The sequence below is a fragment of the Palaemon carinicauda genome, chromosome 13 (genome assembly GCF_036898095.1).
Source record: "Palaemon carinicauda isolate YSFRI2023 chromosome 13, ASM3689809v2, whole genome shotgun sequence".
NCBI lineage: Eukaryota > Metazoa > Arthropoda > Malacostraca > Decapoda > Palaemonidae > Palaemon > Palaemon carinicauda.
In genome coordinates this window covers 35,854,378-35,869,483 of record NC_090737.1, presented here as the reverse complement: position 1 = coordinate 35,869,483, position 15,106 = coordinate 35,854,378, and the positions used below count along the sequence as shown (strand labels likewise).

The following is a 15,106-nucleotide window of genomic DNA, read 5'->3' as shown; positions in this document are numbered from 1 at the left end:
AAATAAGAAAGGAGAGCATAAATTAGCATGGTAGAACAAATAAATAAGTGAAATACTAAGTAGCTTATATGAATGTGGACTCCTTATCTCATTCAAGGAATAATGGAACTCTCCCCTTGTAAGCTAGCAGTGTCACCATCCACATTTGAGTTGCTCACTTCAAACCAAAGTATTAAGACATACAGAAGGTCCCCTACTTACAAATATTCAGAGATACAAACACAAATCCAACTGATATAATTCTCAGATATTGTATCAAAAGTTCATATACTGTAATAAAACCATCACGCCCCAGTTTTCTATACCGACACTCAAAGAGTGAGAGAGCTAGGTTTATTCCTGGCATTCCAAGCATCTCTTTTTTTTTCTCCGGTATATTCAGCAATAACTATGCCTTAGAAATGGTGCTAGAGGAGCATTTCACGGAGCGACACAGGTTCCTCGCCCAGAAATAGATTTTTCCTTCGTCAAAATCCCTTAAATATTTCAATACAGTAAGCAAAAGGACTTATGCAATAGCCTGGTATTTATGTCATATGAAATTGGGCTATTTGTTAACTCTAGTGGCTAGAAATTATAGGCATGGGAGTCAGGTTAGGTCTATCCTAGGACAAAATTTTTAAAAATTTTACTTACGAACAGCTTCTTGTAACATATTAAGTTTGTAAGTTGAGAACCTTTTGTACTGTATAATTCAATGGTTTCTTCACCATACAAATAAATTATCATTATTCTTTATGAATACACAGCACAATTTACCCAGAAGGACGCAAATCTCAAGTAGCTATATTAGGGTAATGTGCCAACACATGCCTTCTACATGCAGTCAATGAGACTTAAAGGTACAGTTCATTCTGCATGCAATCAATTTACTTTCAAAGTTCAAAATTTACGGATGACCAAACCTTTTCAATGTACTGCTATGGAATAAGAGAGAGAGTAGATTAAACTAGATGAGACTACAGGACTCCTAATGATGAAGAATACAGAATAAACTAAACCTTGACAATGTGTTCCTCTTCCAGAGTAGTGATAGTAAGCTTCGTAGGTTCCCTGCGGCCCCTATGAATTGAAAGCAAAGTATCTGTAACAAGCAATGGCCAATCAGAAGGACTAGCCTCTCGATCTAGTCCAGCCAGTCGCTTACCAGTCTTGGGAGCTGAAAAAGAAGTGGAAAAAAAAATAAAGAAATACGATATGTCATTAAAAATAGCTGATCTTCTTGAGCAAGAATTATCACTACACAAACTGTCAAATGTTAACTTTGTCACAAAATCATTTTATGTGAAATAGCCAAGCCTAAATAAATTCTAAAACATCTGTAAAGTCCACTGCAATGTCATGACTAAACAACGAGCATACTGCATATGCCATTCTTTTTGTTCAAGAATCTAACCTCATAACAAGCATATGATACTACAAACAGATATACTGTACTGTACTGTACATATTTTCCAGGATCTAACAAGAAACTACTAAAAAGTTATTTTTTACAGCCACAACACTTCATCATTCTTCTTCTATTAACATGTTTTTTTCCCCATTTTTTGTATGGGTTAAGCTCGGTTGCCTTCTTTTTGAAGGACTTTGCTTTGGAGTAAACCGTAGTCCCGATCGGTTGCCCTGCCTAACATCGATTTAGACCCCGGTAGCGTATGTTCAAGCATTGTACCAATCAACATCGTCCTTCCTTCCAGCAGCGAGGTGTCTTGGCGCATTTAGGTAGACAGTTCGAGACGTGTAAGGTCTTCGTTATGTTTTTAGTTGTTAGAGTGGCTTTGTTTGTGTGTATATTAGTCTGTAACACTCATTTGCTTTTAAGCAAACCTATCCGCCGATTACATACATAATCCTGAGGTGTCTACACAGATAGGCAATTGTCCCCCTCTCTGACTGGTCGGCTGCGGATTTGAACTCGCGCCACAGACTTCTACGAAGTCCGAGCTAGCTGCCTTAACAAACTTAACCCTCGAGGCTCCACAAGAGTTCATCATTAAAGTAGCCTAACTTCAAATTATTCCCTTATTTACCTATGTACTTCAAACTACAGAAGATTAGAATAAAGTTATACTAAATAACAGATAAAGTTAAATGGATAAATCAAAACCCCTAAATGTTCCACATGTAGCTTTGCAATCTTCATGAAGTCATTCTTTCTCCATAGTAATTCTTGCTATGTACAGTTAGTCAAGATTACAAAACACACCTCGCTCAGAGCAAGTACACCCTCCCACCATTACTGCATGGTGAGTATCCAGATAGCTAGTGTAGGAGAGAAAGCAGAGGTGGTGGGCAGGAATTTGCCATGCGGTAAGGGTGAGACAGGGTGCACTCAGAGTGAGGTGTGCCAGGAATTCATATGGCCAACTGTACATCTTAGTCTATAGCGATAAATACCATGATATGCTACTTGCAAATCCCCAAATCATGCAGCGATGTTGGATTACAGTAAAGTTGACGAAAAAACTAAAATCCATTTCATTCCCATATCAAGATCTAAGGATAAGGAAATATAACCTACAATACTACAAAGTACTCAAAGACAAAGGTTGATAAACAGGCATGTTGAAGCTTTAGTGACCCCCTCAAATAAGCAAGTTAACAGGTTTTACTCTATGGGCTACATATTTCAGAACAGAGTCCCTACATATCTTCTACTGTAATTCCAATATCACCACAAATGACATATTGCAAGGAACAGAGTCCCTTCATATTGTATTTTCTTATACTGTAATTCCAATATCACCGCAAATGACATATTACAAGGTTTTCTGTCAGTCTAAATTACAAATATCAAGCTATAACTAAATTAAAATACATGTTAGAACTACGGAAATTACATCTTCCCTTCACTAATTTGTACATAATTTACTCTCCAAGGTTCTAAATATATAAAGGAATTTAAAACCATCCTCCCCACTCTAAACAACCAATATAGTGTGAAAATTAAAATGAACCCCTCACACAAAAAGTAAAACTCGGCTTCCATAGACTGCAGGCTTTTAATTCACCAATCAACTTGAGGGATTTGTACTACATATTATACTGCTTATAAATTGTTATATCAAATAACGACTAAAGCAATCCCACAATATCTCCTCAGCAGCTATCCAGTTTGACTGATAAGATATTTAGATTTTAGTGGTTATGATTATAGCACATAATAAGTACAGTACAACCTTATCGCTACTAATCTTCGCTGCTTTCGGAGCTAATTTACAACCTTTTTTTATTTGTCATCACAATTTTCTCTATTAACGCCAAATTTTATCCTCATTAAGAGGACAATAGACTGCTATTTACAGAGCATTCTCAATAAGTGCATAATTCAGTGCACGTGCACATAAAAGACAAGGCGACATTTGTGATTAACTGAATGTGCTCTCAAGTGGTAATTATTTCCATAAAATCTCACAAGGGTGACTGACATCCATTCACTAATAATCATTTTAAAGAACATGTAACTAAAGTAAGCTTAAGCTTGAATCAAGCTACGTTCCAAATACAGCAAGTAGAATGAAGGAGCAGTCAGCCTCTTATCAATACAGCACTACTTACTCCAACAAGCAGACATATTTATCTCCGCTAAAGTGTCCCACATGAAAGAGAATAGGAAAAGAGAATGATAAATTTTCACGCACAATGTCAAAAGATAAGCTATCACTTGTAGAGTAAATTTCCTTGTCATACCCAATTTCTCTTATTATTATTGTTGTTATTATCATTATTATTATTATTATCATAATTACTAGCTAAGCTACAACCCGAGCTGGAAAACCAAGATGCTATAAGCCCAAGGGCTCCAACAGGGCAAAATAACACAGTGAAGATTGGAAATAAGGAAATAAATAAATAATATAAGTAATGAACAATTAAAATAAAATATTTTAAAAATAATAACATTAAAACGTATTTCAAATATAAACTATAAAAAGGCTTATGTCAGCCTGTTCAACATAAGAATATTTGCTGCAAGTTTGAACTTTTATCAAATGTAACAAATATAGAAGCACAAAAAACATAAGCTATATATTTACAAAAAAAAAATAAAAAATGACAAATTCGAAGATAATTTGTATTTTTCCTAACCATACAAACCTTAGCTATTTACATTGGGTTTACCTTTTAGCGCAGCTGAAATGGCGAGCCATTAGAATTTAACGAGGGTGTATTACCCCCACGTTAGTTAGCGGGGGGATAGGGGAGTGGTAGCTAGCTACCCCTCCCCCCCCTCACACACAGGTGAATGCTCACTTTCACTTAAAGGTAGGACTTGTCTTGGGGGACAGGGCTGGCGGGCAAATATGTGTAAATAGCTAAGGTTTGTATGGTTAGGAAAAATACAAATTATCTTCGAATTTGTCATTTGTTCCGTAACCGAAATACAAACCATGCTATTTACATTGGGTGACTTACCCCTTAGGTAGGGTGGAAAGTCCCCAGCCATACTGGCTTTGGCTTTACTCGGGGACTCAGAATCCGAGTGAGTCGCACTCGAGAAAAGGAGTCCCTGCTCCTCACAAGTTCCTTGCTCCACAAGGAACGGTGTGGCCTACATAAGCTTGTGTGTGAAGGAAGAAGTGTGACCCGTCCTAGGCAGTTGACCTGGAGTTCCAGAAGGAACTCTGGGTTAGGACGTTCCCAATACCACCTCGTCAGGGTATGGGGGACGCGATAGTATTGACTCAATACTCGGAACACAAGGAAGCATGGTTTACCTGCAGAGGTTCGAGGTCAGCTATGCAGAGACCAGGATGCTGCTTCCCCGTAGAGGGGATGATGAAGAAAGAAATAAGGTCCAGACATACTTCTTTCGTTCATGCAGACTAAAACCTGATAACAATGCCCTCAACCTTCTGCTACCTGTCCAAAAAGGAGCCTGAGGTTAGACCAGCTGTTGTGTAGCTACCACAGAGCGATAGAAAACGTATCGAAACTCCTGTGGGTCACGCCCTGCAGGAAGCGGGCTGCGAAGGTCATTAGACGCTTCCAGACTCCAGCTTGTAGCACCTGCGTCACAGAGTAGTATTACTCGAAGGCGAGGGACGTTGCGATGTATCCAACATCGTGCTGTAGGGCGACGTGACGGGGGAGGGTCTGGAGACAGGTCGAGATGAATGTCCTTGAGTCCGAGCGGAAGAGTTATACTGTACTGGTGACTCTCCCCCGTGTCCTCCTTGTGCTCCCAAATCGGCTGCAACTGAGGACAAACTGCAGCTGTTCCCAAAGCTAACCTCTCGATTCCTTTACTGGCAAGAAAGAGAAGGTTTTGGGATATCAGATACAGTATGGAGACTCAAAATCTTGAAGGAATTGGACCGAAGGGCCGGGACCCCAAGATTCTGAGTCTAGCCAACAACTCAGGAGCGAACCTGAATGTTGCCCCCCCCCCCCCTCTTCTTTAGAAAGGGCGGAGTCGTACGAGACCAAGATGATTGCTTACACACTGGCCGCGGCCAGAGTGAGCAGGAGACCCAAGACGGAATACAATCCGAGGCCTGTCGTAAAGGGTCTTGAGAAGATCTCTTAAGGGACTAAAAAGTCCGAGCCATGCTCCAAGTTGGAGGTCTCACTCCGACTAGGGCAGGGACGATCGTAGCTTCGCATGAGCGAGGAAAGATCTAGCGGGCAGGAAAAAGTTATTCCTTTAAGCCTGAAGGTTAGGGAAAGGCTGAGCGACAGGCTTCATTGCCGAGAGCGGAAAGGAGTTTCCTCCCGCCGAAAGGCAATAAGACCGTTATTGCTGGAGAAGAGGCCTCAAGGGAAGAGGTATATCTCCCACGGCACCAACCACCTTAGACTCTTCACTTCGCCTGGAAGACCCCTGCGGATGACTATCGCAGATGACGCGACCTCCGACCCGCGACTGTAGCGGGTTGTTTCTTCTTGAGGAGGCGGCGTAGTGTCTCTAGGCATGAGGCCGAAGCGACGCCCCGGTTTGTGAAAGATGTTGCAGTGTGGTTGTTTGAGTAGTCTGTGCCGTGGGAGAAGCTCTCCCGGGAGTTCCGTCAGGGGAAGCAGAGGGTCCAGAAACCGTTCTGCGCATAGTCCCAGTGGAGCTCTCCCATTGAAAGGTTGACAGACAACCTGGTCTTGTTGAGACCCATTCTCCACAGACAAAAAGGAGGGAAGACGCAGGCGTCGAAGTTGTCCCACCATCACCGGAATGCATCTTGCCAGTGTCTCGGGGTCTGAGACTGGGGGGAAGAACAGCGGAAGCTTGAGGTTCCAAGCTGTCGCGATCAGGTCCCCCAGACCAGAAATTGCTGGTTACTCAAGGCCAAAGACCCCCAGGTACACTCTCTCTACGAGGCTCTGCTCGGATAGTCGGAGAGAACATTCCTCTGCCTGGAATGAGAGTATCTCAATCATCTCGGTATCTCTACTGCAAGATGTGGAGGTGTGAAAATGCGTCCCCTGCTGGTTGGAACACGCCAGAATCATGAAGTCGACGCGCACGGAGCGACTCGGCAGGAGCTGTAGGATCTGTAGGGGGGCCAGACTACGGCCCCTAAGCCTGCCTGAATGATGGAGAGGTATCCTTCAGGTCCTGACCATAGGCCTGGACCGGAACATGCCCCCCCCCTTTTTTTTTTTTGAAGAGTCCGAGAATAGCATCAAGAATGTGGGGAAAGGACGAGAATATCCACTCCCATCAAGAGGTTCCATAGGTCAACACCCATTGCAGGTCTAATAGTTCCGCTGGTCCCATAGGGGCCAGGAAGTCCGGTTAATCGTTGCCTGAAACCACCGGAACTTGGACCGGCGCACATGGAACTTATCCTGAGGCGACCGTTCGGAACTATAGACGGGTCAATGAGGAAAGGAGAACTAGGAAACGTTTCAAGGTAGGGCTGAAAGCTCTACTTGACCGAGAACAGGTACTGCGACTCTCCTCAGCCTTGCCACAGTCAACTGAAGGGAAGGCTCGGAGGAGGTGGCAACAGAATCTGGCTTCCCCAGGTGGTCACCCATCCAAGTACCGACCAGAACCGACGTTGCTTAACCTCGCTGGACGAACGAGAAGCGGGGTTTCCAACGTGGTAAGGCCGTTGACTCGATATCATGGTCAGATACTCCAGATGTTGAGGCAGAAGAGAGAAGGCTCCTAGCAAAATTCCATGAACCCACACTCGTGGTAAGCATCCGGAAGCTTGTCCCGGCGCTGAAGAAGGTCGAACCCGAGCCTACCGGAGTTGACCAGCCCTCCAAAAAGCGAAGGAGGCGGAAGCCTGCACCTGAGCGGCCATGAGGAAAGCAGGGAGAGTTTTCTGGGGGAAAAAACCTGCGATGCCACGGCAGGATCGCCACACTGCATCATAAGTAGGAGTACCTGCAGTCTAGGCTGAATCCCACGAGCTCCCTGGAAGATGGATGGAATGGGAACTGAAAGTACCCGTCCTTCCGATCCAGGGTTTAAGGAGTCCTGTCGCCTCGTTACCAGTCTGATCGATTCTGCTGTTCTACGCTGGACGAAGTTTGTTCGACAAACTTGATCAGGTCTGAGAGGTCGACTACGGAACTCCCGACTCAGATACTTCCTTACAAGAAAGGATCGACTGAAGAAGCCGGGGGTGAAGCCGTCGATGATCCCATGGAGGACCTTCTCCTAAGGTATGGATCATTCTGCCCAAACGGGCAACTCTTGCCGACCCTATGGCATAGAGGCTCAGAGACACTGAATTCGCTGACAGAGACAGCAGACGCGATATCCTTGGCTGATCACAGAGACCGTGCGGGAATGGGCATCGGGAAGCTGTCATCCGGATGAGAAACCTTAAGCATCCTCCCAGCGAGAAACCTGCAAGGGGGGGGTGCCAATCCTAGAGTTCGTGAACTCTGCCGCTCCCTTTAGGACTATGCCCCCCCCGGGGGAGCCTCCCGTGCCATCTGTTCCTGACAGGAGGAAACTGCAATTGGACACCTTGTCTCAGTTGTCGTAGCCGACAACTTAGGCCGACGTGGTTGAAAGAAAAAGGCGCTGGAGCCCTGCAGAGTCTGGAAGAAAGCGCCTTGGAGGAGTGAAAACGGAAGGCGATTTCCTCCGCACAGCCGCTGTCTAAGTCTCTGTCCTTGGGCACAAACAAACTCTTCTCAAGGATGGAAGGGTGTCTGAGGTTGTCGACATCCACGGATGAGACACCCGAAAGGAAGCCCTCGGTCAGCGCGTCCAGATGGTCCAATATCGAGCTTGCCCGCAAGTTAGATACTTAACGACGAAACGCCAAGGTGCCTGAGCCCGAGAGGAGGGAAGTACCCATGATCTTCCTGTAGCTTCCTTAAACCAAACCTCGGGCCGTAACCGAGGAGGGAAAGGACCTGGTAAGCCCCCTACACGAGGTGGAGAAGAGGAAAGGGTAAGCAGTCACCCCTTGGCCGATGGAGAAATCTCGAACGGAAAGCCCCCCGCCAAAAATCCTTCCAGGGAATGACGGGGAAGGGCTAACCCAGGTTCTGGAAAGAGGAGTGTTGCTCAGACCTCCCTGAAGATTCTTCCTATTCTTGCAAGTGGCATGCTCTGCGTTTACGGGGTGAGGCCGTGTTCTGGAAATACGCTCCAGAAGAACTCGCCAGGGCTGGCCATGCTGCGAAAACCCCAATGGGAATCGTGGTCGCAATCGCCCTGGAGCTCGCGCGATGGTAAATCAATGATTTGCGTGTGGGCACCGTGGAAGCGCCCATGCGCGGTCACGCAGGAACGCAGGAACGCAAACGAAGGTGAGCGAAGGAGCGCAGAAGGAGGGCGAGAGCTGGTGGTCGTTGAGCGATAACCCATAGATGAGCAATGGACACTGCAAGAATTAAGCAGAAGTTAGTGCGAAGAAACACCGCCGGTTCGCGCGGCGGAACACCGCCGGTTCGCGCGGCGGAACACCGCCGGTTCGCGCGGCGGAACACCGCCGGTTCGCGCGGCGGAACACCGCCGGTTCGCGCGCGGACGAACATTGGAGAGCATGTGCCCGGACGCGCAGGCGAATGATCGCGCGGGCGCGTGTCCGAGGCGGCGAACGCAAGCGCTGGCGCGATGGCGAGGAAACGCGCTGCCGCGTGGGTGAGGAAGACCGCTGGCGATGTGGATCAACAGGCGATCGGTGGTGAGCTGGTGAGCGCTGACGCGGAGGTGGGCAATGGCGCGTCGGCAAGCGATAACGCGTCGGCAAGCGACGGCGCGTTGGCGAGCGGTGGTGCGTTAACAAAACGCTAGCGAGCAGATGAAGAATCGTGCGGGTGCGTAGGCGGTTGCCAACGCGAGAGAGAGTAGTGATGGTTAGCGCGCTAACAGAAGGCGCGCAGGTGCATCAGGAAGGTGAGCACTGAAGCCAGCTGTTAATCAGGCGATCCTAGACTGTCGGAAAACCGTTGACGCCCATTGGTGCGTGGCAAAGAAGGGCGCGCAGATGTGCGCTGGCAAATGAAGAAAGCTGGCGCACAGAAGGACAGAAGAAAAGGTGAGCGCTGGCGAGCAGGAGGAAGATCTACGGCAAGACTCAGCTACCGGAGATCGTGGTACACAGCAGGCGAGCGCTAGATCGCTACTGATGGTGGTCAGGGGAACTGAACGCGGGGCGATCGTTGACGCGTAGGAGATCGCTGGCGAGCAGGTGAACGTTGACGCGTCTAAGGTCGCTGGCGAGCTGATGATCGCTGACGAGCAGAAGGCAACGCGTGGAAGCCTGCGCATAGGAGAAGAGTCCTTGACCCAGACCTGAACCGAAGTTCTAGATCGCGAGGGCGAACGTGGACGCATAACAGGAACCAACAGGAACAGCAGAGATGATCATCATGAGAGCGCTGACGAACAGGAGAGCGCTGACGAACAGGAGAGCGCTAGCGATCAGGAAGCGCTGATGAGCAGGAGAGCGCCTGTGCGCTAACACTGAGCAGGAGCAGGAGCAGGAGCAAACACAGCAGAAGGGCGCGCAGGGGAACCCTGACACGCAAGGGAAGAACCCCCGTGGGAGGCAACCCTTTGCCCCGAAGGGATCGTTGTCCGTCGGGAGACAGATGTCCATCGGAAGACCGTTGCCTGTCCGCCGGGAGACTGATGTCCGTTGGAAGACCGTTGTCCGTCGGAAGACGAGATCAGACTGCTGTCCATCTGCACCAGGGCGGAAGATCAAGAAGAAGGAGTTGTAGGCTGCAAACGGAGATTCAAAAAGGCGCCTCTTAGCACCCTTATAGGGAGATGAGAGGCCCTTACGACGAGGCGGACGGTGAGCTTTACGGCGAAGGAGGCCAACAGCAACAGCAGCAGAAGAAACCTCCGAAGAGGAGTCTCTATGAGTGTACTCTCTCGCGAACGAAAGAGAAACACTTCGTAGAAGAGACTGGTCAGCCAGTGACCTAAAAGTAGCAATCCTCCGAAGAGGGGCTCGTGCAGTTGCCCAGCCCCTTGAGCGAAACTGCAGGTGTGACCGCTCAGCACCAAGAGCATAGTCGCACGAAAAAAAGGCAAGAGAAGAACCCCCCAAAAGGGGAAAAACTCAAGCCTGGACAGGAAAAACTTCCCTCGGAAGGAAAGTTACCCACCCAAGGAGGCAAGCCTCATGAGAGTTTTAAAATGAACTCGAGAGCTGTCAATCGTCACGGAAGTACTTCCAGTAGGAGGAGACATGCCCCTGACGAAAATCCAAAGGGGAGGCAACAACAGCCGAATCCCCAGGCCTCCACAAGACAGCTCACACCGTTGCCATATTACAGAAACGAACTTGATCGGTAACTGTAAAAAAATAAAACAAAAATCATTAGTACACATTCATTCCCCCGGGAAGGCTCCGAAGAGGAATCCCGAGGGAAAGGAAACAAGAATTACACAACAGGCACGTGCCCTCACAACCACTTACACTCACGGAAGGATAGCTGTAACCAAAACAGAATTATAACAATTATAATTATGAAACTATGTAATTATGTAATTAAAAAATGAATGAACACTAAAGAAGGAACAAAAACCCCGAAAGGAATCGTTCTACAAGCTGAAAAATTAACAACTACAATTAGCTTCATAAACTAATTGAGACAAAACGTACGGCGTAGCAACCCCCCCCCCCACACGGAAAGGAAGCTACGAGGGGCGTAGTAAAACGTAGTAAAAAGGGTGAACGACCTCAAGAGAGAGAGAGAGAGAAAAACCGAAGTCAAACTCGATAGCAACCCATAAAATTACGCCGTGGTGGCCTAACTGCCGAGGACTCCACGTAGATATCGTACACTACACACACAACTCTGAAAAGGAAACTTACTGATTTCTATACTCAAATATATACACAAACATGAAAACATGTTTACATATATATTGAGTAAAAGAAAAATAAGCGATCAAGTAAAGACAAAACAAACAATGGCTGCCAAGAGAGGACCAAGACAGAGACGTCTGTCCAAGTCCGAGCCAAAAGTGAAAGTGAGCATTCACCTGTGTGTGAGGGGGGGGAGGGGTAGCTAGCTACCACTCCCCTACCCCCCCCCCTGCTAACTAGCGCGGGGGTAATACACCCTCGTTAAATTCTAATGGCTCGCCATTTAAGCAGCGCTAAAAGGTAAACCCAATGTAAATAGCGTGGTTTGTACTTCGGTTACGGAACAATCTCAAATTCAGAATACTTTTGGTCTTTAGCATTTGCAGCCTAGTTACCCAGGTGTGCACTATTTCAACATTGAATAAGCATACCATAAGTAAATCTAATAACAATTATAATTCTAAAATTCTAACTGAAAATTATACAAATACTGTATGAAAATATGGAACAGTACTGATGCCTTTATAATTTAGAAAAATAAATTAACTGTAATAAAAGAAATACTTCTGAAGCTTTTAAGCAGGCTCATTAACTAACATGAAATGTTAACTTCATTAATGTAGTTTCACTTAACAGTACAATATTCACTTACTGCAAATCATGATAAAAGAGAATGCATGATCATGTCTCTACTAACACATATTCATAGGTCTACTTATTTTCAATCTAACAATATTTCAGAAGTTTTCTTTCTAAACATAAGAAATAAAAATGGAATCTTAATTATAAAATTTATTTCTATACTTACTTAGTGTTTAAATTACTTTGTTTCTCAAGCAGGCTTATAATTGAAATTACTCCCCTGTTTTTTTTTTTCCATTCAAGAGGTCCAATGAAATATCTAGTGACTAATAGCAACAAGCCAAGTGGGTTAGCCCACACCTGCTTTGTCCTCACTCTAAGTCGAAATTGATATCCTAACCTCTTGACAACATTGAGTAATAGGGGAGGAGGGTAGGCGTGTATATGAACATCATGGATATATTGGAACAATATTATCAAAAGGAGATTTACCAGTCCAATGATTCAAGATTGACTTGCACAGAGCTGGCCTTGTATAAACAATAAATTTCAGAATTTTTTTTTTTAATTTGTATTTTTTCTAACTATACAATCTGAGATCTTTAATAGGAGTATGATTTCAGCAAAACTGGAAACTCGGCCGTTAAAATTCTAACAAGTTAATGGTAGTTACTGGCGGGTAGCAGGTGGAAGCCCACAGCCACCTACCAGCTCACCGAGTAGCCACTTTCACCTAGGGTTTGTAGTTAGGAAAAATATAAATTACTTTTAAAAATTTGTGATTTATTTCTACACTGATGCAAACTCTCGTCCTTTAAAAGGAGACTTATCCATAGTTGGGAGGAAGTCCCTGTAACCGAAATGTCAAACATTCGCATCTTAGGAGAAGCAAGAGTCCAGCCTCCAATCAATCTCCTATGACCTGAAAATCAGGTGATAGGGCTAGGTTTTTATTATCAAATAGACAGTAATGGAGGAACCTACTGCATATTTCCATGGAATATGCAGTCTTTAATTTAAGGCTAAAATATAGTGATATGTTTACGTTACTATCCACCGTCCTTCTCATCAGGAGGATGGGGGAAAGCGCTTCTATCCTAATCCAAAATAGAATAATTTCTCGGTATGGTAGCTTACCGCCATTAAGGTCCAACCAAACGTCATAATAGTTCGACCACTGCACTCCAAGAAAGGAGAAGGTAAAGAGCAACTAATAAGACCAAACATTGGTAGTCTCATCCTAGAATGTTATCCCAACCACTTTCTTAGACAAGATACTTCTTGATCTATGAAGGAGCTAAGTATGCTGCACCACCTGCTGAGCAGCTACAACAGGTTTAGCCTAAAGCAAATGTACGTGGAAACCCAAGGAAGTCCGCAATCAGTTGTATAGAGGCTCTGAGAGGAGTACCCCTTCTATGGCACAAATCACAGATGATGTCCCATTTTGCCTGGTAGACTGATATGGAGAATTTTCAAAGGAGTCCACACATCCGAGCTATGCTCGCAATAAGCCTTTCACTCGGATAGCCTCCACAAGTGAAGTGACAGGGATGTCACTTACTTTTAGTGCCTCTGTAGGTAGGGGTAGCAGAAGAAGTTGTACCAAATGGGTAACACTCTCAGAACTTCGTTCAGAAGCACAGAAGGTCCAAGCACAATTCTGCTTGAGGACACTGTCATCATGAGGTTTGGGGTAAACCGCACCGTTTACCCGCCTTTGAATCGGGTAAAACAGTGGAAAAGCATAAACATCTAGGCCATCCTATGGATGCTTCCTCAACTGTTGTCTGATCCAGAACTGGTGAATAGTAGATCAGGAGCTTCTTGTACTTAAGGGGTGCTGCTTTCAGTTCCAGAAGGTCAATGTTCAGGCTCTTCTCTTGTGACCATCAACCTGTGATGAATTGCTCACTTAGACAAGTGACCCAACCTTCTTTTGACGTATCCAAAAAAAGTAGTAGTTCTGAAGGAAGACAGTCTTGTCTCTTAACCACCAATCTAAATAGACCTTCACTTCCTGTTTATGGGGTGCGTCACCAATTGGTGGCACTGACAAGAAGAAGGGCAGCATCCCTCCACTTCAACTTGGCAGCAGCATAGACACCTTCCCATTTGCAAGGGAATAAACAGCAACAGTAATGCTGTCACGTATCGCTAGGGCACAACAAACTGCTGACATTTATCTAAGAAAAAAACACACAGATTAAAACGGTCAGTTGACGGCACCAGGAGTATGTCTGCATTCTCCGGTAGCTGAAAAAAAAGTGAAGAGCTACCTTGGGAACAGCATCTAAAGGAGAGCCTCAAACTTCTTGCAGATCGTTACCAAGAATTCTACAGATACAATAGAAAGTACACACCCTGACCACAACACAGTAGAGATTAAAACAGGAAAAAAGTACACAGTAGTTATGGTGTCTGAAAAGAATAATAATAAAATTGTCAAAACATTATAAGGCTTTGAGTAAAATTATACAATATTCTTTATCTCTTCCCCCTCAAATGTCAGGTGTCTTTCTTTTCAAAACTATACTTATTGTAGCTCCAGTATGTTTTGAACAATACATACTATGATCAATAACAATCAATCAATCAATCAATATACCAAGGCACTTCCCCCAATTTTGGGGGGTAGCCGACACCAACAATGAAACAACAAAAAGGGGACCTCTACTCTCTATGTTCCTTCAGCCTGACAAGGGACTCAACCGAGTTCAGCTGGTACTGCTAGGGTGCCACAGCCCAACCTCCCACATTTCCACCACAGACGAAGCTTCATAATGCTGACTCCCCTACTGCTGCTACCTCCGCGGTCATCTAAGGCACCAGAGGAAGCAGCAGGGCCTACTGGAACTGCGTCACAATCGCTCGCCATTCATTCCTATTTCTAGCACGCTCTCTTGCCTCTCTCACATCTATCCTCCTATCACCCAGAGCTTTCTTCACACCATCCATCCACCCAAACCTTGGCCTTCCTCTTGTACTTCTCCCATCAATAACAACAAACAATAATTAAACTATAAACCCCCAATTGCATTGAACTGCACAGGCATATATCTCTGATAATGGCCAGATTGCACAACCAAAATGGGGTGCAAATAATCATATTAATCAAAAACTTCAGTCAGAAAGTCACATCTAGGCTAATTAATTGTTAAACATTTGTAAAATCAAACATCAAATATAACTGATTTCACTCATTTTTTTACCCTTTTTCAATGTTTAGATTTTTGGTATAATTTTACAAAGCCCATATCTATCTATGTATTCCTGAATCTGAACTT

General features: G+C 45.2%; 1 protein-coding gene and 1 pseudogene across 2 annotated transcripts in view; both read right to left on the bottom strand.

Annotated features, from left to right (window-relative positions):
* The window catches only part of LOC137652282 (BRCA1-associated protein), a 60,368-nt gene that overhangs the window by 43,346 nt on the left and 1,916 nt on the right, over positions 1–15,106 (bottom strand). The window contains exon 2 of one of the 2 annotated variants that reach the window (XM_068385578.1): positions 1,002–1,159. The exons of the other annotated variant lie outside the window; for it this stretch is intronic. Within the exon in view, the coding sequence (XP_068241679.1) occupies positions 1,002–1,159 (158 nt within the window). The remainder of the gene's footprint in view (positions 1–1,001; positions 1,160–15,106) is intronic. 2 annotated transcript variants of the gene reach the window in all.
* Positions 6,939–7,057, bottom strand: LOC137652598 (5S ribosomal RNA; annotated as a pseudogene).